This window comes from Leucopleurus acutus, assembly GCF_964270905.1.
Source record: "Leucopleurus acutus genome assembly, chromosome: 9".
Classification (NCBI taxonomy): domain Eukaryota; kingdom Metazoa; phylum Chordata; class Mammalia; order Artiodactyla; family Delphinidae; genus Leucopleurus; species Leucopleurus acutus.
Window position 1 is genome coordinate 108,019,499 of NC_139144.1, and position 27,997 is coordinate 108,047,495.

The window sequence follows — 27,997 nt, forward strand, 5'->3', positions numbered from 1 at the left end:
GAACCATTCAGAATGTGAGGTTCAGAGTGGTTCACGCTAACCCACCAGTTTTGGAGGGTCATTCCTCCCCAGGCCCACAAGAAAAGCGTTTATTTTGGAAGGGAGGTGTCCCCATCCTTGGGGGGACCACGGGGGCAGCAGCCTTCCTGCCCAGGATCCCACCCACAGTCCATCCCCCACCCGCCAGGCGCAAGGGGCAGAGAGAGGCTTATCCAGGAGAGCGAGACGAGGAGTGACCAGGGGGCCTGGGGGAGAGCCCTGCCTGGCTCTTCTGGGGGGAATTTATTCCTGCGTGGCAGGGAGGCCGCAGACGCAAGGCAGCAGGGCCACCCCCCGCGTGCCAAGCGCGGGGCTGGGACGGAGGCGCGTTTCCGTTAAGATCAGCCCAGGAGGGAAGGGGAGACGGGACCCTCTAACCCAGGGGACAGGGCTGCAGCCCAGGAGAAGGGCCTGTGCTTTGTCTGCTCCTCTTCCCCACGCACTTCACTCGGCGCCTTTGTGTCTGCCTCTGTGTAAATGTGAAGTGGAAAATCCTCCAGTCAACACCCTAAGCCCTTCCCGATGGGCAGGCGGCCCTTTGTCACGGCCGCGTCTCCTTGGTGATGCTTTATCAGAAGCGGGCCTGGAAGATCAGACAGAGAAAAGGAGGGGCCGGAGCTCTCCCCGGAAGTTCCTTCACAACCGAACGGGCGTTTCCATCAACAATAACAGAAATATGTGGAGAGAGTTCCATCCTCTGGTGTCTGTAGGGAAATTGGTCTTGAAAAGGAGACATCACTTCCCACATGTTAGGGCTGAATTGTGTCCCCAAATCACGTGTTGAGCCCTAACCCCCAGGACCTCAGAACGCACTTGGAGGAGGGTCTTTGCAGAGGTAATCAGGTTACGGGGTCACGGGTGGGCCCTGAGCCCAGAGGACTGTGTCCTCATAAGAAGAGGAGATCAGGACACAGACACGCACAGAGCGACGGCCACGTGAGGACACGGGAGAAGACGGCATCTACACAGCAAGGAGAGAAGCCTCTGCAGGGTCCAGCTCTGCCCTCACCTGGACCCCAGATCCCGGGCTCCGGGTGTGAGAGATACACGTCTGTGCTTAACCCTCCGGGTCTGCGGCCGTCCCAGCAGCCTTGGGAAATGTGGAGACACCACCCTCCTCCCCCTTCGCTGCTCCGGGTCAGGGCCCAGCAGGGTGCCGGCTGGCTCGGGAGGGAGGCCTGCGTGGAGCCGCTGGGACAAGCCCCTCCCAACCAGCCGGGTCCACGTCTCCTGCTCGCTATTCCGCCCAGGAGACAGCAGCGCCCCGCAGAGGCCAGAGGGACCAGGCCGCTTCTTGGTTGTGCAAAAGTAAGAGAGTACCTTCAAGTCCCCCGACGCCTTTGAAGGAAGAGGTGAGGTCCCGCACGTGGAAACCTGGGCTCACCTCTGGGCTGCACGGGAGGCTGGGAGGTACGGGTGGGACCTGCCCACATCCCCGGGAAAGCTGCGGGGCGCAGGCTGGGCCGGTGTCAGGCCACGGAGCCCTCTGGTCCTCACGGTGGGACCAGGACGTGGCACTGAGGCCACCTGGGTTGGGACCACGGGACTCCACCTTCCTTTGTGCTGGGGGTCTGCCCGTGAGTCCCCTGGAGCGGCTCCGTGGACGGGGCTGAGAGCAGAGCGGGTGCCCCACGGGACAGCAGGAGACACAGAGGCAGAGGAAAGACCAGAGGAGAGCTGTGAGGCCTGCAGAACGTTCTGGGCAGCAAAGCCTGGGTGGCCTGCCCCGGCACTGACGTTGCAGGCGTCCACGCAGGCAGGTGGGCTGAGAGCTGTGGTTCCATGAGGTCAGAGCCACAGGCCGTCTGCTGGGCGGCAGGGCGGTGCTGGGGACACCTAGCCTCACGCTGCCTGGCCTGAGCCCGACAGAACCCGGAGCCTGCTGACCGTGAGCGCCTAAGCCAGACCATCGACCAAAGCCGCCCTGCCTGCTCCGTCCTGATGCCGGGGAAGGAGGTCTCCCAGGGTCCCCACCGCGAGTGTACCAGCCAGACAAGGGCAGGAGCCCCGGGGCCAGTCTCTGGTGTCCTGGGCCTGCGGGGCTGCTTCTGTGTCTGGACTGTGGACCTGGGAGGCCGGGACCGTGGCTGCACGTGAACTTGATGTGGAGACTGTCCACGTGGACTGACCCAGATACAGTCAGGCCGGGGGTCCAAGTGTGGCCTTCCCGGGAGGGAAGACAGGAGAGGCCCCTGCTGGGGATGATGCAGGATGCCGTGCCGACCGCCACTGGGGCCGCGCTGAGAAGAGCAGGGGCCGGGCCTGGGGAGCTCGGCCAGACGGGGGGGCCGGCGGGACGCGGGCGGGACGCTTACCTTTGCCCCCAAGGGGATGTAGGTCGGAGGTCTCGGAGTCACAACGGTCAGTATTTTTTTGAGAAACAGCAGAGATAGAGATGAACGAGAAAAAAAAAAATTCCAGCCCTCAAATCACCATCGATCACCTGGCTCTGCTTTGAAATGTTCTCTTGCTACAACCTTTGAACACCTGCCAATAGTTATTGATTTATTGGCAACGTATCCACCTACTATTGTCCTAATACATGGTGTACACTGTAGAGAAGTTATTAACTAACTTTTAAAGGACGAGAAAAAGATGAAATAAACAACATTTAAAAGTAACTCCCTGTATTACGTGATGGTGTGAAGATCATTTTGCTCTCTCTGAAATGCACTTCAGTGACAGTCATGTGGTCGCATATGCTTCATTATTTTTGCTAAGATGGGGTTTATACTTTGTCCTAAAGATATTTGAAGGTCTACATCCAGTAGTATTTTGACACTTGTTTTAACGGCTCTTGAAGCTGTAAGGTATCACACAGAAAGGGAAACATTTCCGAACGCCTCTTTCGCTCTGAAGGTTTACCTTATCTGCGGACGTTTTCTGGGAAGCACCCATCCACCCGAGTCAGCACCTATGGACACATGCTGTGGCCACGGGTTCAAGCGGCCCTTCAACTCTCTTAAAATATCTTGCCACATAACAAGCAAACTTGTGTGGCACGTGTTTTCTGGTTCCTCCCTGCTTTATTACAAAATTTATTACAAAGGTTGTACAATAGTTTAGAGGTCTTGTTTTTATAAAGTTTATAAAACCTTACAAATACATTAAATATATAAGATTAAGCTATTGCTGTATTAATTTGAATAATTTAGGGAGTGGATTTCACATGTGGTATAGATTCTGTAACTTCACCCCAGAATCTTTCTGAAGTACTTTTTCAGCCACAGCGGTTACTTCACCCACAGTTATTCCAATTTTAAGACATTCTTTTGCCCATAGAGCGTGGCTGTTATGAGGGATCGTGTCTGCTCTGTTGAATTGATCTTATTTACATCTTCCCTCTGGAGGGTCACAAAGTGTGCACATCGAGATGTGCTCAGCACCGCTCTGAGCACAGACCCTCAAACCCGCGGTAAGTCCATTTGGCATTTCGCCCCACGACAAAGCTGGTGAGCGGCCAGCCTTGGCAGGGAAGCGGTGCTCGCTGGCAGGGTCGGGGGCGTCCACGCGAGCGGCAGCACAGCCCGGGGGCACGTCCAGGTCCCGGCTGTGGGTGACGGTCGCAGGCTGGGCAGCGGCTCTTCCCTGGCACCCCGATGTGAGGAAGCGGCCTCCTCACGTGCCCTGTAGGGAGGGCCCCCTGGCCGGGTCAGCGTGTGCCTGCCACCTGCGGGAGGGGGCGCCGCAGGGTCAGGCCGCCCCAGGACTCACGAGGCCCAGGGCCATGACAGGTCGCCTCTCCAGACGGCGTGGACATGACCACGGAGCAGCTGCCCTGCCCCACCCTCCTCCTGCCCCCTCTCCAGGGCTGGACCACGTTCTGCAAACAGAATCCCTCAGCTGTCTCATCACCCAGCACTTCTGGGACATCCACAGCATTGCAACTTTTAAAAAAATGGCAGAGTTCCTATGTTTTGGACGTAGTCACGAATTTTCACCTGTTCTCCTGTGCGGATTTTCCAAGCTGGGGCTCGAGATCTAACCGTGTCCTCTGTGGACGCATTTCCTGTTTGGAATTAGACATCATCTATGCAAATTTCATTTCTGTGTTTTAACGACACTTTTAATACCTAACCTTCTGCTTTAATATCTCAATCGCTAACCGTGTTGAGATAATTAGGTGATAGAGCTAGACAATTACTCTGTGGGCAGAGAGCAGACCGTCCTTTACATTTATATAAATACGCAAGCGTTAAATAAAGCAACTGAATGCATTCGTGGCGTCTTACACCCGGCGACTTGAGAAACCATTTGATCGCACGGGCTGGTCGATTCCATCAGCAACTGGCTGGTTGGGCCCATTTTTATTTTTTCATGGAACTGACCAGGCAATTCAGTCGATAGTTGTCAAAACTGGAGTCCAGGGCAGGCACAGCTGGACCAGCCTAAAGTTAATTAAAAATCAAGAGGAGGATAAATGAAACGCGGCTCCTCCGAGGCAGCCGAGGAGACAAGGGGGAGCGACTTCTCTCTTAAAGGGGCCCCGGACAAGCCGCCACAGGGGAAGCAGAGCCCCTCCTCCCAGCGGGGAGGACACCCCCGTGAGCCCCAAGCGCTGAAGTCTCGTGTTCTTCGGGTGACTGAAGCTGATAAAACTAGACAACTGCCTGGAAGCCGTCGGGTGTGACTTGGTCGGGGGGCGGTGGCGGTCCACGCGTGGGAGGCCAGCGTCCTGCTGGGAGCAGGTGCAGGTGCTCTGATGGGCGCCCGGGGGGACCAGGCCTCTCTTCCCGCGTCCGTCCAGTAGTCAGTCCAGTGGTTGGTCCGGTGGTCAGTCTTGGGCTCGGCACGGCCCCGTCAGAGCAGCCCCATCTCCTACCATCTCCCTGGGCCAGCGCTGGGCTCCAGACCGGCTTCCTCACCAGCTCCCGGGGACCCCTGGTTGCTGTCCGTCCCCCGTCTCTGCCCAGACACCTCGCGTCGTACTGACATCCAGCTGCGTTAGTCCTCTGGGGTGGCCGTCGCTCATCACCGCACACCGAGTGCCCAGAACAACGGAAACTTATTCTTTCAGAGTCTGGAGGCCGAAGCCTGAGGTCAGGATGTGGCAGGGCTGCCACCTCCCACCCCACGGTCCCCGGGGAGGGGCCTCCTGCGGCCTCTGCCTGGTCCAGGTGCTGCCCCAGCATGGCCTCATCTCAACTGAAATAGTGACACTGGAGGCACCCTAGCCCCTAAAAAGGGGGCATTCTGAGTCCCGGGGGTGGGGACTTCACGCGTCTTTTCATGGGACGGGATCCGACCGTCCACAGCAGCTTAAGCACCTTCTCTGTTCCGAAGTTCCATGGAGGGACTAGAGCCCACGCCCCCGGAGTCTTTTCTGAACACAAAGAATTTCTCGTTTGTTTCACACACGCTAAGTCATCACAACACTGTTGACTTGTCTGATTTTTACGCATCCATCATATTTCTCCCACTAGATTATAAGGTAACTGAGGGCAGGATCTGTGACTTTTCACCTTTAAATTCACCTCTATTTTCAGAACAGAAATTGGTGCCCAGATGTTGCCTTGCCTTGAAAAGCCTTGAGAATGAAGCCTTCAGTGTGTGGGGTTCATGGTTCCTGAGGTTAACAAAATGCTTATGGGATGAAAGAATGAATATTTAATACTCACAAATAGGCAAAAAAAAAAAAAAAAAAAAAAACCCCAGGGCCTCTTATCCAACATAAAATGCTTTGTACGAAGGATCTACAGAGCTGGCATCCGGGATGTGCATTGTTCAGACGCGGGTCCTGGGAGCACAAGGGTGGCGATGGGCAGAGCTTTGCAACCGCAGCCATGAAAGTCACGCCCCCGCCCCCAGCCTGGCAGTGCGTACGGGCCGGTGGCCAAGCGCAAATGCTCAGAAAACAGCCGCTGCAGTGAGGAATCTGGACGGCAAGCGATGGGGCTCCAGGCAGACGGGCTGTGTCCTCACAAGAAGGTGGGGGTCCGGTCTCCGGGGCCGGGCTCCAGAAACCCTCAGCGCTCTGGTTGCAGTGGGCACCAGAGGTCAGGGGATTGTCTGTTTAAACTTCGCCGAGGATTTGCAGCCGAAACAGTGGCAGTTGAGGACCCCCAGGTGGGACATCGCCCAGCATACCTGCAGAGCCTCGACCCCCTTTCCCGAAGGCCTCGTATAGAACCAGGGTTCTGGAGGACACACGTGTGAAACGCCTCAATGGGCCCTCCCCACAGTCCACCCTCACAGCCAGCATCACAGGAGGCGCACCTGCATGTCCCTCCTCAGGACACGGCCTCTGCTCCTGCGTTAACACACTGAGAGCAGAGGCTAGAAGCTGGGGGCCGGGTGCGCCGCTTTTGCTGCTCTTTGTTTCTTTTCCTTTTATACAAACACTGCTTCAGTGATGGACATGCTCCAACCACAGGGACCGAGGCAGCCGCCTGTGGGCTTGAGTTAAGTACTTAGGACAAGCCGAGGCTCTGGTCCCCCTGGTCTGATGCACCTCTGTGTCAGTAAACTGGCGAAAAGGAAATTACGTTGTACACGCTCACACACACACTGCACATGTATACACACACACGCACTATACATGTGCACACGCATACCGTATGTATGTACACTACACACACGTGCACACTATACATACACACACACGTATTTATAACACATGTGCACACAATTCATACACATAAATACACACCTATAAAATACACGTATACATGCACGCACATATATACACTACACCCACATAAAACACACAAACATGCACGTATAACACAATATACACACATACACACATACCACACAGAGGCAGACTACACACACACACACACATTGTACACACATTCACATGTACACACGTACTATACATATACACATATACGTGATGCCCAATACTATACGTGTACACATATATACACGTGCACACACAGATAAAACACACGCATGCACGCACGGTGCCCACCACCTCTGCTCTCGTCCCCGCCGCGGGCGCCCCTCCGTCCTCGCAATGACACTCGCAGAGGCTCCCACCTTCCTGCAGTCACACCGCCCGTGAGTGGCAGCATCAAGGTTGGCAGCGGGGCCACCAGCTCAGCGTGGCGGCCTCCCCTGGGACCCACTCCTCCCCGTCCGCGCATCCTGAGAAGCCACAGCTCCCGTGCCCAGAAAGACGCCACCACAGCCCCGCTCGTGACACCGTGGGACAGCTGGGCCGTTCTCAGGGTGGATGGGTTAGCTAAGACTTGCATTTAACCTGGAACCTGACGCCAGGGCCGGAAGGACGGGCCGGATCCCCGTCAATCAGCATGAATGGATCTCAGAGACTGAATGGGCCTGTGCAAGGCGAAGTGGGCTGGCGGGGAGGCGGGGAGCGGGGCGCCGGCCCCGCCCAGACCCCCGGAGGTCCGGGTCCTGCTGGTGCACGGTTCAGTTTGAAGCTCAGCGGCCCGGGGTCCAGGGGCGTGCGGGACAGAGCCGTGCCGGAGGCCGGGCCCTGGGGACACAGCCTGCAGAGTCTGCAACAGCAGGACAAGGACACACATGCCACCACCTCCTGGGACCACTTAGGGACGGCACCCAGGAGCCCACGCCGAGGTAACTGAGGGCTCGACGCACAGGCTGGGAGACAAACGGGTCCCGCGGGGGCCGAGAGCAAGTGCTGGCCCGCCCGACGGCCCCTCCAGGGTCGCCCGCCCCATTTCCCCTCTCGGTGGCGAGGGAGCAGGGCCGGCAGGACCCTGCCGCTGGTCCAGCGTTCCCAGGGAGCCGTGGGGAGCCCCGGCCGCCATGCCCAGCCCACCCCAGCTGCTTTCACACCAGGCTCTGCGCAGGCCAGGCCAAGACTCATAGAGACTTCGAAATCAAGGTCACGGACTCCCAGCACCGCTGCAGCCACACCATACGCAATTAAAAATTAGACATATTAGGTGGCAGAAGGAGTACGAGGTTTTTCACTGAGACATCAGATCGTTTCTATGAACGTTTTCCAGTGCCTCCACTTTGCTGGGGCCCGAATGAGCACTTTGCACACACCTGCCGGGCACCCAGCCCGGCCCGTGGACGCCCGGGAGGCCTGTGAGGGGCCTGGAGCCTCTGCCGGGAGTGGGGGTCTGGGCTGGGGACCCGCCGCCCCAGTTGTCCCTTTTTCATGTGGAATCCTGTGAACTGCTTCAACTGACAAGAGAGGTCCAGGGCTCCCCACTCAGCGCCAAAGTAAAGACCAAGCAGTTTCCATTTTCCCTCGCTTAGTAGACAAACATGTCACAGACCGAGATGACAGCTCTAAGTGTTGGATGAACTCAGAGAAAGGACAGAATTGGGACGAACAGGCCAGGCCCGCCCCGGGGGCCGTGGACGGGCCACGATGCTCTCCTGGCGCTCCCCTCCTGCCAGGCTCACGGCCCCTCGGGGCGGAGCCGTCTGCCCTCCGTCACCGGCCCTGTGCTGCGCCCGCTGGCCTCGCGGAGTATTTCACAGCCGGTTTCTCTGCGAGGCCTGCGGGCGGACGTGCCATTGCGCTTGTTGATGCCAGACGGTGGGGAACAGCTCACCTGGGCTCCAAGATGCCAAGAACGTCCCCAGCTGGGGCCTCCCAGTATGAGCTGCGGGGGGCAGCTCTGGGGACTGGTATGTGCCACACGGTGCCCTTGGCTGCGCAAGACACCACTGGTCACGCAGCGCCCCCGGGAGGAGGCCAGGCTGCCCGGAACCCTCGAGGTTGACTGCTCCCCTCTCCTCTCACCTGCTAAGACCCGGGCCCCGGAGCGCTGCTTCCCAGCTCCCGGGCCTGGCCCCCCGGCCCCTGAACCCCAGGCCCTGGGCGGCTCAGAGCCTGTGCCGAGCGTCGGCGCTCCTGCCTCGGTGACGGCCGAGAACTGCCCATGGGCGGCTCTGGGCCGACCTGCGGGGGAGGTGCATGGAGCGCCTGCAGGGGCGCTGCCCCGTCCGCACCCGGGCCTCAGGGAGCAGCCCCGCTTCGCCGCATGACTCCCCCACCCCGCCTCCTGTCACTGAGTCCTCGAGCTCCTCCGTGGCTTCACTGGGGAATATTTTCCACGTACGCTGGAGTGTCAGGGGCTTAAAGTTCTCTTAAACACAGGCTGGAGCACGCGCACGCACATGTGCGCACACACACAGGGACCGTGCTGTTGAATCCCGACTGTCTGGGGCCTCTGGGATGCGTCCCGCGTGGGACACAGGGTGAGATGCGTCCCTCCCCCGGGCCTCTGCCCTCGGCTCCAAAGGTTAACTTCTTCCCTGATTCACACCACGGTCTCTCCCCTCCTCCTGACCTGGCCGCCCACCTGCCCCCAAATCCAGACTTCCACAGCCTGTGTCCAGCTCTGGGGCCTGAGGAGGGGTGACGGGGGGAACTACACCAACCCACCATGTGCGCGTCTGAGCAGCCGGCGGGTCGGGCGGCGGGCCAACCTGCACTCTCTCCCCGCCCAGCCCCGCGGCTCCAGCCCTCCCTGACCCCCCGGCATCCCTGGGCTTCATCTTCCTCCCTCTACCCCCGGGCCCAACTGGACAGGCTGCTGCCCACCCAGCACTCACCACCCCCATGGCTGCCGACCCACCTGGAATTCCCTCGCCTGGAACCTAAGGTCCCACTGCTTTCCAGCCCTGTTCTGACAGCCACCCGTGTCCATTAGGCACACGAACCTCCTTTTCTCCTCAGACCCACCTGCTTCTTCTGTCCCCCAGCCCGCAGCTCCCACCCCACGGCCTCCAGCTCCGGCGCGGCTCACGTGTCCCCACCAGTGCACAGTGTCCTTCTTGCTTCTGATATGTTCACAACCACTTTTCTCTCAAGGAATTCCCATTTTTCCCTAATGGAGACTTTCACTTTAGAGAAGCTGCAGGCCCACCTGACTGCCCCTCGATCAGCAAACTTCTGAGCCCCCAGGAGAAAAAAGTGGGGAGGACGACGGCCCCGCGGGCTTCCAGAGCAGCATGGGTCTGTGTGCAGGCAGCACGCTCACACGTGTGCACACACGCTCTCACATGCACACACACGCTCACACATGCGCATACATGCACACAGACAAACGGAAGACCGGGGTTACGTGCAGGAGCCCCTCGCAGGAGGGCAGCGCCTGTGCCCTGCGGCCCCGGCTGACCCGCCATGGGTTTCCTGTCCAGGCTGCCGGTGGGTCCCACGTGCTCTCCCAGAGCCTTTAGTTCCTCAAGCCCGAGGAAACCAGAGAGCAGGCAGGTCTTCCACAGGCACTGGGGGAGCCCCTCCTCCCCTTGGCTTCAAGTACCTACAGCAGAAGAGGGGAAAATATAAGCTAGCGATTTCTGACGACCTTGCTGAAGGTCGCACATCTCCTTTCTGCGGCGGTGGCGTCAGCGCGAGAGGATAAGTCCCCGTAACTCCTTCCACCCACAGGCTTGAGTGCAGTCCCGGGAGCCTTAGTTCTGGAAAGCCGGGTTTCCCCGAAGACAGAGCTTGGACACGTCCAGCCTGTCCCTCTGCCCCCCCTCAGATCCCGGTAGAGTCCTGCCAGCTCGCGGTAGATGGAGCCCCCCCCCGCCTTAGGGCCCCTGTGACTCTGGATACAGGGGTGTGTGGCCCTAGTGGTGCAGCCGCGGCCGCCCCGCGGGGAGGGGAGGTCAGGAGAGGCCAGGCCTGCTCCCCCCGGAGGAGGGGCCTCGGCCACGTCTGCGGAGAACGGAAGCTGGTCCTCGTCTGGGGAGACACCCGCTACGGCTCCTCCCCACAAGGTCAGGATCCGATTCCTGCTTGCCCGCCCGCCTCCCTCCTACACTCGCTCTGCCGCCCCGGGCCTCCCTCCTCCATGGTAACGTCTGGGCGAGCCACACCTAGTGAACGGGTGCCCGGGGATTCCATCAGAAATTCCTCCTTGGCCCCCGCCCCTGCCGCTGGGACCACTTGCTAATTGTGCTGAGTCCTCTCCCGCTGCATTTTTGGGGCCAACTCTGAGAAGCAGCGCTTCCTCTGGGCCAACATCCCGCAAACTCTCCCCCGGCCCCAAGGAGACGGGATTAGCGAGCAGTGGTGCTGGGCTGGCAGCGTCACCAGAAGCGCGTCTAAACCCAATACTATTTTCTTTTTTTCCTGTGGCAAATTATCCCTTTCCTTGAAAGAACAGAATTCATATCAGCACCACACAAATAATCCCAGTTACACCAAGTTCCCCTTCGAGGACCACAGTCAACGGAGATTTCACCCTGCCCCCATCCTTCTGCTTCTCTCCCGGGCCGGGCATCCGGGCTGTGCAGCTCTGCGCTGCCCACCAGGAACAGGCACCCCGGAAGCCTGTGATGCTAAGTCTTTACCTCCAGGGCAGGATAAGCCTGGAAGTCACAGGCCTCTGTCACTCCTAACTCAATGAGGACGGCCCCCCAAGGTCACGCGGCAGCGGAAACCCAACCTGGAAGCAGCACAGTGTGAGACACAAACTCCTGCCCAACTCCAGGCCCTGGAACTGCCCCTGCCCTTCCTGGGGAAGCAGGAAGCTGCCTCAGTGTCTCAGGGCAGCCGCTGGGAAGACGAGAAACTTTAGGAGTGTGCCAGTTAATTTCACGCGCCACCATGGCCGGGCTGAGGGACTCCTGGCGGCTGGGTGTGTCCGTGCCTGTGTTTCTGGAAGAGACTAGCACGTGAATCAGTAGGTCACCCACCACCGTGGGGGCATCAGCCCGTCTGCCGAGGGTCTGAACAGAACAGGAAGGCGGAGGAAGGTGACTCTGCTATCTGCCGGGGGCACTTGTCCTTTCTTCCGTCCTTGGACACGGTGCTCGGGGTCTTGGCTTCAGAGGTGGGTTGGGATGTGCACCTTCGCTCCCCCGGGCCCCGGCCTTTGGGTCTGGACCGGAACTGATACCACCAGCTGCCCTGGGCCTCCACCCTGGAGACGGAGGACTTCAGCCCCAGAATCGATGGCCAGCTGCTTCTCTCGGGAGCCCTGACGGACACAGGGTTCCGACCGCTGGCCCGGCGCTGGAGGACACCGCTCACCGCTCGCCTGCCACGTGCACGGAAGACCAGGTGGCACCGGACGGCGGCAGGTCCTCGCAGGCAGACGCCTGCTGACGGGTCGGGAAAAGCACAGCCTTCGAGGAAGTCGCAGGAACGCACACACAAAGCAGCGTCCTGCAGTCACCATCTTTTCTTTTTAAAATCATACATATTTCATTAAGCTTCATGCAGAGTGTCTTCTGATTTATGGTAATTGTCAACAAAAGCAAAGACACAGACGGTTTTTAACCCTGCAGTAGCTAGGAGTTAACCGGCATGAAATTATGTTGTTTTTTCCTTAAAAAAGGGAGGGAGAGTCCCAGACACTGCACACATTAAATGCGGAGCACGCTGAGTGGCGCGAGCTGTTGGCAACGGCCATCGCTCAGGTGGAGGTGGATGCCAGCGGCCCGTGCCAGGGCCATACCTGACCCAGCGGACACCCTGCCCCGTGAGCCCTGCGTGCTCACGGCCTGGAGGACTCCAGTGAGACGAATTTCCATATCAAACCCAATTTAGATGAAACGTCTTGGTTAAAAAAAAAAAAAAAGCCAGCGCCTCAATAGCCCCTTGATTAGATTTCCATCTCCTGAGCAGACAAGTATGAATATTTATGACCATGGATGCGGACTTCCCTCTTTCCATCGCTCTGATCTTGAATATCATCCACTGCTAATTTTTATGAAAATTTGGGCAACATAATGTTTTCACATAAACTGACAGTTCTTGAGATAATCCCGTTATTGTCTGGTCGAAAACGACAGCTTCCGCTTATTCATGTGTTAACGAGGGATTAAATATTGTTTTTCATTCCCATAATCTACGATGGACTGGAAATTAAAAATTGAACATTGTATATTAGCAGGGCTTTGCGGCCCACAGCTTGTTTGCACTCACTTAGAGAAGATCTGTAAATTAGCAGTTTAACAAGCAGGCCCTTCTATGCTGCTGCTGCCAAAGGGCTACATCACAAAGCCCGCCGACACCCCCGGGGAAATTCTACAACAAATTCTTCAGTCTGCCTGCCGCACACCCAAACGAAAATGTGCCAAAGAAACAGACGCCCTTTGCCAAATAAATAAAATGGCAGCACAATTGATATTGTCTCAACGTCAAGAATTTTTCACTGCCCTCTCAGCCCTGTGGCGGGGAGCGTCCGCATCCCACCCCGGTCCTCATATCCCGAGACACACCTGAGCTGCAAAACCGCCCCGGGGGCCCGGCCAGCGGCCAGCACGCCAGCCCTCTCACCTGAACGCCCACCGGCAATGGGGACAGTCGTTCATCTACACCCGTGGTAGCTGCTACTTCAGTGCTGTGACTGGTGTCCCAGGTCAAACCACGGATTTGATGGGGTTTTGGACAAGACGATCCCATTGTGCTTCTAGCCATACACACCACATTTTATTTATTTATGTTTATGTCCCTGACGGGCACGTAGAAGTCTTCAGTTTTTCAGTTATTGTCTGGCATAGTGTAGAGCACAGGACACATATATTTCTTAGAAGCTGAGCTGTCCAAGCGTGATCCTTTGTAACTAACCCTAGGGTTAGGGTTAGCATTAGGGACTGAGCCATGTCCCCCCAGTTCATACGCTGAAGCCTTACCCCAGGACCTCAGGATCTGCCCACATTTGGAGATGAGCCTTTAAGGAGACAACTGACGTAAGGTGAGGGCATATGGGTGGGCCCTGATCCACTGACTGGCGTCCTGATAAGAAGAGGAGGTCAGGACACAGACACACACAGAGGGACGGCCACGTGAGGACGTGGGGAGAAGATGGCAAGTGTGCCCGAGGAGAGAGGCCCAGGAGGGACTGCCTGGCCGACGCCTGGGTGTCAGATCCCAGCCTCCAGGACGATGGGTGTCTGTTTCGGCCCGACTGTGGGACTCCCTGAGGCCGTCCTGGGAAACCAGCGAAGGTGGCATGGAGACACCCAGCCCTGGCCGCCCCTCTCCGTGCTCGCGGGCGGTGTTCCCCTGCGATCATGGTCTTTTACCTCTTAAAACACTGCTTTTTGCTTTATGCTGTCACTCAGAAAACAGAGCTGTGGTTCAGGGTTTGCACACACAGAAGCCCAACTTGCCTCTGAGCGTTTGTTCCACAGGAACAAAGGTGAAGTCTGTGCGGACAGACTGATGAAGAGTTGGTGCCCCTGCCCCTCCCCGAGCAGCTTGGGGTCACCACCCCAGGGAGGGGCTCTCCCTGTGCCCGCTGTCCTGAGGGTCCCCTATGAGTGACAGTAAGGCACATCTAGCAGACGGGAAGGGCCGTCCAGATGCCGGAAGGACAGCCCCCCGGGGCTCTGGTCCAGGTTCGGCATCCGGAGGGGCCCCCGCCCGCCTTGTCTCCAGGTGCCGAGCTGTCACCTGCCCGGCGGCGGGGGCCCGAGGGGAGGTGCCGGGGGCTCAGGAAGGAGGAACGTCTGGAGGCACCCAGGATGCCCCTGTGACCCCGAGACCAGACCGGGGGCCCCGCCGCCCCCAAGGGCACTTCCCGAGGTGACCTGGGCCCCGCCAGGCTTGCGCAGGCGTAGTGTATACGGAAGCTGGGAAATTAGGGTTTCGCACTTGTCTCATGAGCTCTGCAGGTGAAAATTTTATCTGTGCAGTTAACCTACCACCTAGTTTAAAAATACGTCCTATTTGTGGAGTACAGCAGGTGCCAATGTGCCTCAGGGGTGTAACTAAGAAAATATTTGCAAACGAAGCAACTGACAAAGGATTAATTTCCAAAATTTACAAGCAGCTCATGCAGCTCAATAACAAAAACACAAACAACCCAATCCAAAAATGGGCAGAAGACCTGAATAGACATTTCTCCAAAGAAGATATACAGACTGCCAACAAACACATGAAAGCATGCTCAACATCACTAATCATTAGAGAAATGCAAATCAAAACTACAATGATATCATCTCACACCAGTCAGAATGGCCATCATCAAAAAATCTAGAAACAATAAATGCTGGAGAGGGTGTGGAGAAAAGGGAACACTCTTGCACTGCTGGTGGGAATGTGAATTGATACAGCCACTGTGGAGAACAGTATGGAGGTTCCTTAAAAAACTACAAATAGAACTACCATATGACCCAGCAGTCCCACTACTGGGCATATACCCTGAGAAAACCATAATTCAAAAAGAGTCATGTACCACAATGTTCATGGCAGCTCTATTTACAATAGCCCGGAGATGGAAGCAACCCAAGTGTCCATCGACAGATGAATGGATAAAGAAGATGTGGCACATATATACAATGGAATATTACTCAGCCATAAAAAGAATCAACTTCCAAGAATCTTGAGAAAAAGACAACAATATGACAATACAGTGAGAATTAGCTAATTTTATAAAAATAACGAATTATTTACTTTTCATGTTTTCTTGAAAATATGCAATTATCAAAAACGCCTGTAAGTGAACCATTTCCATGTCTTTCTCCCCCAATGAAGTTTAGCAGGACAGCCGAGATGAGTCACAGCCCCAGCCCTGGATGTGGACCTTAGCTGTCTCCTTCCTCAGCCCCAATCTGCCCACCATAGTTCACTCCTGGCAGACGGGGGGCAGGGGGGTCTGGGGAGCGTGCGCGTGCATGTGTGCATGTATGTGCAGGGGGCCTGGGGAGGAGGGGACCCAAAGTAGCCTGAGGTCCATTCAATCAAACTTGACTGTTAACCGGGAAACCCACGTGGCTAGAAAGGCGAACTCTGTTTACGAGTCACTGTAACCCCAAAAGGAGAGATTCAGCTGTAGGTCAGTTGATAATCGCTCCTGGTGCTTGGATGACACCTGTGATTTTCTGGTGTTGAGGGTCACACGGTGTCTCCCAGAAAGGTGTGTGCACCTCCCAACCCGCAGTCCTGGGAAGGAGTCTTACTTGGCAATAGGGTCTTTGTAGATGCGATCTAGTTATGATGAGGTCACAGTGGGGCAGGGTGGCCCTAATCCAACATGACCCATGTCCTCAAAAGAGGAGATGCACAGGAGGCCGTGAGAGGATGGGGCAGAGGCTGGAGGGATGCAGCTGCAGACGCGGCAGCCCCAGGAGCAGAAAGAGGCAGGAAGGAGCCTCCCCCGGAGCCCCCGAAGGCGCCTGGCCCTGACACCTGGGTTCTGGACATCTGGCCTCAGAACTGCGAGAGAATGTGCATTTCTGTTGTTTTCAGCCCCCAGTTAGTGGCGCTTTGTTACAGAAGCCCTGGGACCCTGACACCCAGGTCAGCGGTGGCCCGGTCTGGGCAGCAGGACCCCAGGGCTGAGGGCCACCCGCCAGTTGTGGGCAGCCCTGCAGGACAAGGGCAGGTCACGAGGCCAGTCCTGCAGATGCTACCCCTGTGGTGACGTGGGGTAACACGGGCACCGAGGCTTATTAACACGATCCCATTTGGGAGGGATGTGGAGACATCACAGGACCTGTGGCCCCAGTGAGGGTGGGGTTTCGTGGGCCGATTTCAGGGCCTGGAGTGGAGCCACCGAGAGGGCACTGTGCCCCGGAGTCCAGGTGAAGGGAGTGGTGGTTCTGCTGGGTCCATGGGACCTCTGACCTCCCCGGATGCTGCCCAGGGCCGAGCCCCGGCCTGGGGCCACCGTTCCAGCGCCAGCCGCCCTTCCCACCTGTAACCACACTGCTTAGATGTGGGTTGAGGCATCTGACTGCTGGGGAAACACCAGAGGCCTTGCCGGTGCCAGGTACACCCAGTGTCAAGGAGACGCCTGTGTGGTGGGCCCCGTCCTCACTGCAGGAGACGTGCGGACCATCTTGCTAAACCACACTCGCCTCTACCGCGCTCGCCACCATGGCACTGGCTGCATATCTGTTCGACGTGAGATTATTTTAAATGTGGCCCTTGATCATATTTTGTGTCACACTGATTACTAATTATTTCACATGGGTGAAAACCGCCTTTTTATTTTAACCCATGGATGAAGCAGAGGGGAAGTATTCCAATCAGCAATTGAGGGATTCATGTCAGTTGCCATGGAGATGTGGCCTGGGGTGCTTGCAGTCAAAGACAGAAGGGCCACAGCTGCCTTGGGGCCAACACAGAAGAGGGGGCCCTGTTATTTCAGGGATGACAGAGAACGCGGGCCCGGGTCAGGAGGAAACCTTTTCCAGAGCAACGCAGCTTTCAGGGAGGCTTCGAAGCAGCAGGAGCGCAGTCGAGGGACCCAGGAAGAAGCCAGCACGATGAACCGGCGTGCGCCAGGGTGGGCGTCCACCTGCAGCCCAGGGCTCACGAGTCACTGGCCCAGCCAGGGGTTCCTGAGTTCCTGCCGCGTGTCAGGAGGCACCGGGCGACAGACACACATGGGGCTCACTCCGGAGCTCACAGGCTGAGAGACAGACCTGAACTCACGGGACTCAGCATACTCTGGGGAACGCCACGGAGGGGCCGGGCAGGAGGGAGGGGACGGGGGAGCCCTGGGTGACACGCACCTTCTCAGCAATCCACCCGGAGCAGCTCCCCCATCCCCCGACTCCGGGATCCCTGGGCGGGGGCGGGAAGAAGGTTCTGAAAGCACCGTCCTCAGTGCGGCAGGAGGGCTGGCACCGCCGGCCTGCTACGGGCTGAGCCGCGTACCCCCTCGGGATGGATAAAATGGAGTCCTGACCCCCAGGACTTCTGGACGTGGCCTTTACAGAGGGGATCAAGTGACACTGAGGTCACTAGGGTGGGCCTGAGCCCCGGGTTCCTGCAGCTCCTGCAAAGTGACGCACCCCCGATACACCCTCCCCTACGGGAATCTCGGGCAAGAGTCCGAGGACGCGTTGGCAGCTGGTGTGGGGCTTCCAGGAGGACAGGCATCTGTGGGCAGGAGACCGGAAGACAACTCTGAGGCTGACCCTCCAGTGGACGCGTCTCCAAGTGACAGACGCATCTGGGACCCTGTCACTAAAGGCGGAACTCAAGACTCTCTGATTTCAAGGCCGGCGAGGCTCCGGCTCTGGAGGTGACCACCCGGAGGGCGTTTTAACCTTAACTCCTCTGTGCCTGGTTCCCCATACGTGAAGTGTGTCTGCTTGGCGGGACCCTGGAGGGGATGCGCGTGGGGCGCCCAGGATGGCTCGACAGAGCTGCTCTGTAGGAAGCTGGGCAGTGGGAAGGGGTGTGCCCTGTGTGCCTGCCTCTAGTTTTCTTCACCCTCCTTCAAGCAATTCCGAGACTTATGGGTTGAGGATTGAAAAGGGGTTTCTGGAATATTACATTCCGAGGGCTCTTACGAGCGTCTCCAGAGTTCAGCTTTTTACGTGGAAATTAACTTCTGCTTCCACGCTACCCGGCTGCGCGGCAGAAGCTGCTCCCACGTTACTGAGACGGACGGCCCCTCCGTGTCTCAGGGGGACGACCGTCCAGTCCCAGCCGGACCACGGCCACGCCTGGCAAGGAGACACACATCACGCACTTTCTAGATAAACGTGGCTGAAATGTCAGAAAGGGGGGGTGGGGGACACCTGAGCTGCGCTGTCACCGGCAGACGATACTTATTTCATTTTCCGTAACTATTTACCTTGATATTGAATAACAATCGAATCTGTCACTATAGCAACTGCCTCATCACACGGCACCTCGCCCGCTTTAATCACGAAAAGGACTGAAAAGACACCCGCGGGCCCACGTGACAGGCTGCTTTATGCAGCATTTCAGAAGAAAAGGGCGCCGCTTCGTAATAAGCCCATATTTGCCAATATGTCAAGCGCGGCTAATTATACCGAACGCATTTGCGTGTGATTTTCTTCACTTTTGAGAAATAAGAGACGGGTATGAACAGCGGTGGCTAGCGCTGCATCGGGCGGAGGGCGCTGAGCCCCGAGGGGGCCCCGCCAGCAGAGGTGGGGGCGCGCCACCACGGAAGGGCGTACGGCTGCCCCTGAACTCCGACCTCTATCACGACATCTCAGCCCGTGTGGGGAATCCTCGGGGCAGCTTCGGACAGGCCGCTGCAACTATTTTAATGCAATTTCAGGCAGATTTCCCTTTTTAAACATAAATTAGGAATACTGACAAGTAAACAAGCTTCTCTTAGGACTGATGCACATTTTGCACTGAGAAGAAAAAATATCAATGTTCTCTGTCCAGAAACACAGATTTGAACAAGACAAGGGGTGGGCACACAATTACAACGCCGAGGGGCCAGGGCCCGCGCGGACGGGCACAGGGCAGGGCCCACGGCGGCCGGAGACACCCCTCGCCCCAGGTGACCGCTGGTGTCCACCTTCTGCTCTCTGGGCGCAGCCGGCCTGAGGCTGGCAGCGGTGCGGGAGCTGCCGGGCTGGAGGGTGGATGGCAGCCCCGCCGAGGAGTCCCGGGGTCCTTACGGTTCCAGCGCGCACTTGGGAAGCCAGCATCATCTCAAACTCAACTCGGAGTCCTCACCCAAGAGACCCTGTCAGCTCCAACACCGTCTCCGTCTTATTCGTTACACTTAACTGCAAACGCTACCGACTTCTCCTCCATGCGCTCTTGAGTCCGCGGCTCTGTCTCTATCTGACAAGACCCATCCTCCACCTGTCACAGCCCTGCACCTGCCCGGGGCGTCAGGTGGGATCCTCCAGGCCTCTCCTGCCCCTCTGCTGTCCACACACGCCAGGGCTCTTTCTCCTGAATTTCTAAATATGGGCCTTGATCTGAACCCAGGATATTTCTAATTACTTATTGCATCCTGCTTGTGCATATACACACAGCACCGTCTTCATAAATATGCGATGACTCAAGTTATTTGAAACATTCTCTACGCCACCTGGGAGCCGCACCACGCACACGGGGTGGTGTTTCCTCTGCGTCCTCACTGATTGAAAAGCGAGGATGTGCTCAGTTACTTTGGTTGCATGTTTTTTCTTTATTAAAACTAAAAATGGTGTTGAAGATAAAACGACAAAGAATTATACGCACACATTGAACCGATATCCATCTCCCAGTTTGACTCCAAACCTAGAATTATGTGGATGTAACCACAGGGGAGACTTGGTGAAGTGTGCACGGACACCTCTATACCGTCTTTGCAACTTCCAGTGAATCTATAATGATTTCAAAATAAAAAGTTAAAAACTGGGGGCTTCCCTGGTGGCGCAGTGGTTGAGAGTCCACCTGCCTATGCAGGGGACACGGGTTCGTGCCCCGGTCCGGGGGGATCCCACGTGCCGCGGAGCGGCTGGGTCCGTGAGCCATGGCCGCTGAGCCTGTGCGTCCGGAGCCTGTGCTCCGCAACGGGAGAGGCCACAGCGGTGAGAGGCCCGCGTACCACACACACAAAAAAAAAAAAGGTACTAACAAAAATTTTGGAAAAGGAGAGAACTCGCTTATAATCCCACCAACCCCGTTCTAGAGCTGACCTCACACTTGCATGTGGTCCTCCAGCCTGGATCTGTGGGCACAGACAGTTTTCACAGCTGCCCTTAAGTTCAGAGGCGTCAATGACTTTTAGTGCAATCACTGAGTCCGTTTATTTGATCACTATAATATAATTAGTCGCCTTCCTCTGGCTTATACTTAGGTCAGCTTTGGTTTTTCCTTTTCTTAGCTAGTGAATGATACTCTTAAGATAAAATTCTGGGAGTATGATTACTGATCTGAAGGGTAAGTGTTGTTTGTTTTTTGGGTTTTTTTGCGGTACGCGGGCCTCTCACTGCCATGGCCTCTCCTGTTGCGGAGCACAGGCTCCGGACGCGCAGGCTCAGCGGCCATGGCTCACGGGCCCAGCCGCTCCGCGGCACGTGGGATCTTCCCGGACCCGGGCACGAACCCGCGTCCCCTGCATCGGCAGGCGGACTCTCAACCACTGCGCCACCAGGGAAGCCTGAAGGGTAAGTTTTTTTAAAGCAATAGATTCCCACTGTCATGCTGCTTTCTAAGAGTCGAGGTTAAGTGTTAGCACTTTTGATTTTATTAAAGAACCGAGACTATTACCCGTAAGTACCTCTGTAACCACTTCCAAGGATGAGGCTTCGGACTGGATGCCGGGATGTTACCAGGTACCCGCAGGCTCCTTACTGGAGGGTCCTCTGACGCGTCCGCCCCCCGGCCCCCAGCTGCCACGGGGCTTCCCGCCTCACCGCAAACTTATCCGCCCCCCGGGCCCGAGAGCCGGTCACCCACTGACACGGCCACAACGCGCTCCCGCAAGCCAAGTGCCCCATCGCCTGTGAGCCCCGACTGCACACCTGCTGGTGTTTACTAAGTGTGCTAAAGGCAGGTGCCGGCTCCGTCCACGCGTGAAAAGCGACACGTGGGGGGTGACAGCTTCCCCTCAAACTGCGGACCACGTGGAGCTGCGTCCCACCGTCTTCGCTGGGGGTGGGGCCACTCCGTGCCTTCTCCACGCCTCGGCAAAGGGCCCTCGACGTCAAGTCTTCCCCCGAGTCCGTCCAGACCTGTGGTCGGGTCTCCGGGAACTCGGCTGGACACTCGCTCCCCCGAGGGTCCCCGTGACTCGGGCCATCCCCGCCTGCATTTCTCTGTCCACTGACGTGTGATGCCCAGTTGCTCTCAGAAATCCCTAAACCACTGGGCTCAGGTTTTGGTAACGCTCATTAAAGCAGCAGCACCCCTTCCAGCAGACAGGCGATGACCAAGTGGGGTTTGTAGAGGAAACGAGCCATTTTCTCAGACATCCATCACGGACCCCCGTCCCACCCGCTCGGCCTCATGGGACGGCCGTCAGGCACACACACCCACCAACACACACATCGCACGACAAAGTCACACTGACTTGTGGGGGCAGGAGCACGACCACGGATTCGTAGACTCTCAAGGGGCTCTGGGGATCGACAGAGTCTTGGCCACAAAAATCCTTTCTTTGGACAAAATCCTACCCAGGACCCCAAACAGTGACTGAGCAAGGGAAGCTCAGTGGGTTAAACCAGCGCGTGGACGGTGGTTTGCTGGGGCCCCGCGGCCTCCCGCCCCCGTAGAGCAGAGCTCTGGAAGCCCAGGGCTCTTTGAAGTACCTGAAACCAGGTCTGACATCCCACGGCATGAGTGGTGGGTGCAGGACACACTGCCCCAAACACGACACCTCGGCCGAAGGTGTCTCCAACCTTGTCCACCCCCTTCTCCCTGAAGCAGGCCTGAGACCCTCGTGGGAGCTGTGCCCGCCCTGTACCCGGTTTGCTGCAGACCCACCTCGGGTCCCCACGCCCCCCGGTCCTCCCCACCAACCCATCAGAAGGCGGCCGGTCTACCCACGTCTGCAGGCTTCACCCCCTCACGTGTCCCGTGAAACTCAGATTAAATAAAGATGCTGCTTCGCTCCTGTTTTCTGTCTTCATCAGTTTACCTTCTGGAGCCGAGGACCCTCAACGGGTCCAGGAAAACCTCCTCCTCCCTCTTCCAGAACCTGCATGGAGGCCTGTCCCCTCCTGCCTGACTTTGCCCGGGAGGCAGCCCGTCCGGGGCTGAACGGGGCGTCTGCACCGGGAACGCGCTGCTTCTGGGTTTCCCTGTTGAAGCCCCGAGCCTCCCGCGGCTGCACTGAGACTCCTGCTGAAACGTGGGCAGGTTCATCGTTAATCATACTGCGTTTATCACACTATCGAGAACTTAGGAAGTTATGACTTATTTCAGATACACCTTGGAAGCCACACTCATGGAAATGCTCGCCTGGGGACAATCATCTATTTTTCTTCCAAATAGTTGAGTTTTTCTTGGTAATATCATAATCTCCCTTTGGAAGAAACATGACTTTATTCATCTGAAAAAATGTGAATACTTTCAAGATATCAGAAATTAGATTTTGAAACACGTCAAAATACCACCAATCTATCAGGAACGTGTGTGTCTACTGTAGCCTTTCATTTCCTTTAAATTTTGTTTTGAGATGTTTCCATTTGGCTTAAAAGGTTTTAATTCCGCTATCTGTCATCACATGTGGGATCACAAGCACCAGGGAGACACGCGGTAAATGCTGTTAGATTTCGAGGAATCAAACTCTGCGTTACTTTCCAGAGTCAGGAATTAGCAGAGACATTCATATCAAATACGTTCCAAAGAAAACCAGAAGCGTCAAAATCAGGCTCAACACTACAGGAGGCAACTAAAGTTAGAAAAGGAGGTATTGTTAGCTTTTTAAAAATATCTCTGCTCCCGTTCTCACGATCCAAAACTCACTCCAAATATACGAACGCTCCTTCCCTCCATCCAGACTGGACACCGGTCAGGCAAAGCTGCATGAATGTGGGTTCTGGGCTTGAGAACCCATCAGAATGACCCCAGACAACTTCAAAAGTGACAGCAGAACTGCCTTTTGAAAACTGCCATGTGGAAGAGGACAGGAGACTGGAGAGCTGGTCTGCGTGGACCAAGGAAACCCCTGGGGCCCTTAGAAGGCAAAGGCCGCTCAGGGAGGACTAGGGTGGACAAGCTTCTCACCCACGTTTCCATCGGTGAATGAAGTACCCATAAATGGTCTGGGAGGTGGCCGTTTTCTGCCCCCAGGGAGGGTGAGGTCAGGCTCTGGCCACTTGGGGACCAGAGAGGAAGCGGATCAGACTCGATGAAAATGCAGGAGTGGCGCAGCGGGGATCCTGCTCTGCCCTGTGCCCACCGCCCGCCTCCCGCCCCCAGTCTACCCGGGACCTCCTGCCCCCATGTGAGATGGACACCTGGAACAGGCAGAGGACGTCCCTCTGAGGTTAGGTTGTCATCTTCACAGACAAGTCGAGAGCAACCCAGGCTCCCAGTTCCTGGACAGCACGTCACCAGCTTCCACTACTGGGCCGAGGAGCCGCGGCAGAGCCAGGTGGTGGCGGGACGTTAGGAGCCCTGCTTTGCCCGGGCTCGGGGAATGCGTCACAGGCCTCCAAGGACAGAAAGGCAGGGGCCGGCGGCTGTGCGCGCCTGGAACACAGCGAATGGGCCCGGCTGCAGGTAGACTCTGGGGTCATCACCACACAAACAATATAAAGCCCATGGCCTCAGGGAGACGCAGATCCCACAGAAAGAGGCGCTCAGAGCAGCCGGGCTTCAGAAGGTGAGTCAGCAACGCTCAGGACAGTGACCACGGCAGATGGGCCGACAGCTGAGGTTCTGGGGCTGCAGACGGTGGACCGTCCAGTGAACAGTGGGGACCAGGCCTGGCCGGGTGTCAGGAGCAAACAGGTGCTGATGTGTCCGCACGAGGGATACAGACACACGTGAGGGTAGTTTTGCGTTGAAGGAGACGGGGAGCCAGTGGGAGGCGAAAGCGCTGACGTGGTGAGACCAGCGCCCCGGGAGCTCTCACTTTAGTGAGTCAGAAAACACTGGAGCATATCTGTGTGCTGACCGGGTGGGGCCAGGGAGACGGAGCAGTGGCGACGCAGGAGAGGGGACGAGAGGACAGGAAGGAGGCCGTGGGGGGCACCGTGCCCGGAGGGCGGGGGTGTGGGCTCCCCGAGGGAGGCGCGTGTCTCCGCGCAGGGATGCAGGCGGCAGGTCACAGCTGGGGCGGCCGTGTGTGTGTGCTGGGCGCTGCCTGCTGGGCGCGAGGAGGGTGGTGGGCGGTGAGCATCCTCTGGGATCTGTGCCTGTGACCTCTAGTGAGATGAGTCTGCAAAGTCCTAGCACACCGCCTCCACCCTCTTCGCTGCCCAGGAACCGCAACCACGGGGCGGGCGGAGGACCGGGCGGCTCCAGGCACCTCCGAGCCCCCGGCTCTGCACCTCCCAGCCCCCGGCTCTGCACCTTGGCCCCTGGCCCTGACTGCCCCCTGCTCCAGGGCGGCCCAGCCCGCCTCTATGGAACACACTCCCTGGCCCCTGCACAGGGAGGGGTTAGGGTTAGGCCCAGCGCCTGAGCTTCCTCTGACCCCAGAACACCAAGGGCCCCAACCCGAGTCAGTCTGGACATGCCCCCGGCCGCTGGGCACCAGGGCTGCTCCTGAAGGAGGGACACCTGCGGAGGCCAAGGGACGAGGGGGAGGGGAAGGGCTGCGGGTCAGAACCTTCCGTCGCGGGCCCGGATCCTCCAAGCCCTCTGGCCCTTCCCGCCAGTAGTCACTGCACCCCATGTGGTACAGATGGTCTTAGGGACCCACAGACTCCCGGCGCCCCCTCCCCCTCCCTGGCCGCCAAAGTTACTGTGAGTTTCGGGAGAAAAGACCAGGATGTCCTCAGCTGTCAAAGCCTCATCAACCCAGCCCCACGCTCTGATGAGTCTGCGGTCACCGAGCTGCCCGCCGCGTGCTGGGAACACGGTGACTTCAAGGCCCGCGCCCCCGGCGAGGCGCCCCCGGCGAGGCGCCCGCCCACTGCCTGCAGCGCTGGAGGCTCCGTCTGCGGAGGACCAGCCACTAAACAAGTTCTTATTTCAGGAGCCGGGACCGTGCCGGCCGAGTGGAGCCCCCCCCAAAGACAGCGGCTGGCCTTGGAGTGGCTCGTGGGGGCATCTCCGCCCTGGGCGAGGAGCGTCGTAAGTAAGTGCCCTTAATAGTTAATTACCGTCACGGCGGGTGCCGTGACATCTGGGATTTCAGACGCGCGAGCACAGCCAGCCACCCCAGAGAGGAGTCGCGTCCGCCGCTGTGCGTACACCTCATCAATTGCCCACGATGTGGGGCTCCGGCGTCCGCCAGGGCCTGGGGCTGAGTGCCAGCGGCTCTAATTGCTGATGGAGAATTTGGTCAAGTACCTGCTTCTGAGGCCAGCGCAGCGACGTCGGGACACGACGCCTCTGAGGGTCATTAAATCTATCAGCAGTCCTCCTCTCATACCCCACCCCATACGCGCCTTTAGCAAGGAAGACGAAAGCGTGCCCACCAGACCCAGAGGAAAGAGCAACTTCTCTTTTGCTATATAGACTCAGCAACTGAGAATCGTCTGAAGGAGGAAGCACGTTCCCGAAGCATCCAATGTTTTCTTAGCCACGACCGCTTTTTCTGGGGAGACACCGAATCACGATTTCAAAGGCAACCAAACAGTGTCAGGCGAGCCTGGCGTGGCGCGTCAGCACTGCTGCCGACGGGACGGGAGGACTAACCCGGCCCAGACGCCGGGGCCGCCGCTACCACAGCCCCCTGCCTGGTGCCGACTGGCCTCTGCCCCCGGCCCGAGCCTGCCAGGCCGCCCGGGCCACACTGCCCGCAGCTACTTACCGAGCCGACGCCGGTCCGAAGAACTCTCAGTCCAGACATTTTTTCCAGTTGGTCCTTGTTGTCAACTGTTAGGGGAAATTAAGAAGCAAGCGGTCAGCTTGGAGAGGCAAGCGTTCTCCAGACACCCTGAGCGTCCCCCTCTGCAGACACTTCCATAGTCACTGCCAGATCGCCGTTTTAACGGGTGCTGTGGACAAGCCTGGGGCGGAAACCGGGGCAGGGGGCTCCCCACCGAGGGGCCGGCAGATGTAGGACCAGGACGTGAGTCCCTCCAGCTTTGCCCACAGAACGTCCATAGGAAATTCACAGTATCCTTGTGAAGACTGGTTGAGAAATGGTGGGCAGACCTGCTTTGCAAACTGTAGAGCTTTACTTTGGAACGATATGATGGTTACAGGTGTGTAATCATTGGGAACTGCGTTCCATTCACAAGCATTCCGCGTTCACAAGATAGACTCGCTAGCAGGCGAGACTGAACGGCGCCTTCGTTCAGTGAGTGCTGGAAGCTGCTGTACCCCTCTTACTCCTGCCCCAGGAGAATAGCCTATAATAATTTGCCTCCACCACAATCAACCCTCATCCTAGTTTGCTCCTGACTTAGAGCGAGGAGGACTCTCCGAGAATAAATTACCCTCCGTGTCAGACCAAGCGGATTGAGCCCTGGAAACGATTAGCAGCCGGAGAGGAAGCCCAGTTAATCCCGACGCCAGCACGGCAAACCCGCGGTCCCCACCTCTCGGAGAGGAAGTGTGTCACAAAGCAATTGACCTTGGCTTACGATTCTGCAGAAGTATTCTTTCGGATAAAGCCCCTGTCATTTTGGAAATGAAACCCAGAAAAAAACAGATTTTATTGCAAACCCTAAGAAGGAAGAGTGCATTGCAACTGTGATTAATGCAGAACGAGATAGCAGGAAAATAGCAATTACTTTCACCTCTTATTGTAAAACACCTACGTTAGTCTTGGGTAATGAAATTATATCTTTCAGAGGGATACAACCGGGATCCTGCTATGGCCTGCCTCCCCTGCCTCTGGGCCTCTCTCATCGTCTGGTAGAAAGTTTTCCTATTTCTTACATTTAGGTAATTATGCAAGCACTGGGGCGGGGGTGGGGTGGGGCAGACGCCAACCTGGGGTTAGACAGAGCGCCAGCACTTTAGGAGCCCCTAAGCTGGGGGGTGCCGAGGGGCAGGGAGGGCCAGTGGCCCAAAGGTAAACCTTGAATGGAGAAGAATATTCTTAAGAGATAGAGTATAAAGCAATTGATTTTCATGTTCCCCTGTGAACAAAGGAGGCATTTTGCTGGATGACAGGCTCCTTGGGGATAATAGTGAGCCTTTAATAGGCGGAGGGACACAAAGCACAAAGTAAAGATGGAGATTAAAGTGCTCCGCCATTGCTGCGAGAAGCGACAGGCATTCCAGCCGGGCAGTAAGATGCAGATGACCCAGTCCAGGGGTCAGCGAAGCTGCTGGGAAGGCCAGGTGGAGACACCTGAGGCTCGGCCGCCATGGGTCCCCAACCGGGCGGGCAGTGTGACGGCTGCGGGGACGGGCCTGAGGGACAAGGGACAGGTCCTGACTGTGTCCTGCACAAGCCCGCGGAGCCCCGAGGTGACTGTGGGCCTCGCTCGCTGCCCGAAGACCCACGCCCGCTCCCGACGCTGTGCAGAAGGTCTGTGCCTGGCCCTGTCCCCGTCCCACACGTGGCGGGAGAGTCAGCCTCAGCACAGCTCCCCTATGTCCCCCAGGCACCCCTGCCACAGGCCAGTCCAGGGTCCGCGCGGGCTCCTCGCCCCAGGCCCTGGCAGCCGCTTCCCCGCCAGACACACCCCCAACCTCTCCCCTCTGTGAACACGGCTCCGGCCCCTAGTGGGGTGCGGAGGGGGAGGGGAGCCGCAGCGCCCGGTAGTGGTGAAATGTACAGGCGACTGGCTGGGTATCGAGGCCTCT

The 27,997-nt window shown here is 57.6% G+C and overlaps 1 protein-coding gene across 1 annotated transcript in view; it reads right to left on the minus strand.

The window, feature by feature from the left end:
- The window catches only part of PTPRN2 (protein tyrosine phosphatase receptor type N2), a gene marked incomplete at both ends in the record, with an annotated part of 672,304 nt that overhangs the window by 228,680 nt on the left and 415,627 nt on the right, over positions 1–27,997 (minus strand). The window contains one exon of the mRNA XM_082845910.1: positions 26,046–26,110. Coding sequence (XP_082702036.1) covers positions 26,046–26,110 — 65 coding nt within the window. The remainder of the gene's footprint in view (positions 1–26,045; positions 26,111–27,997) is intronic.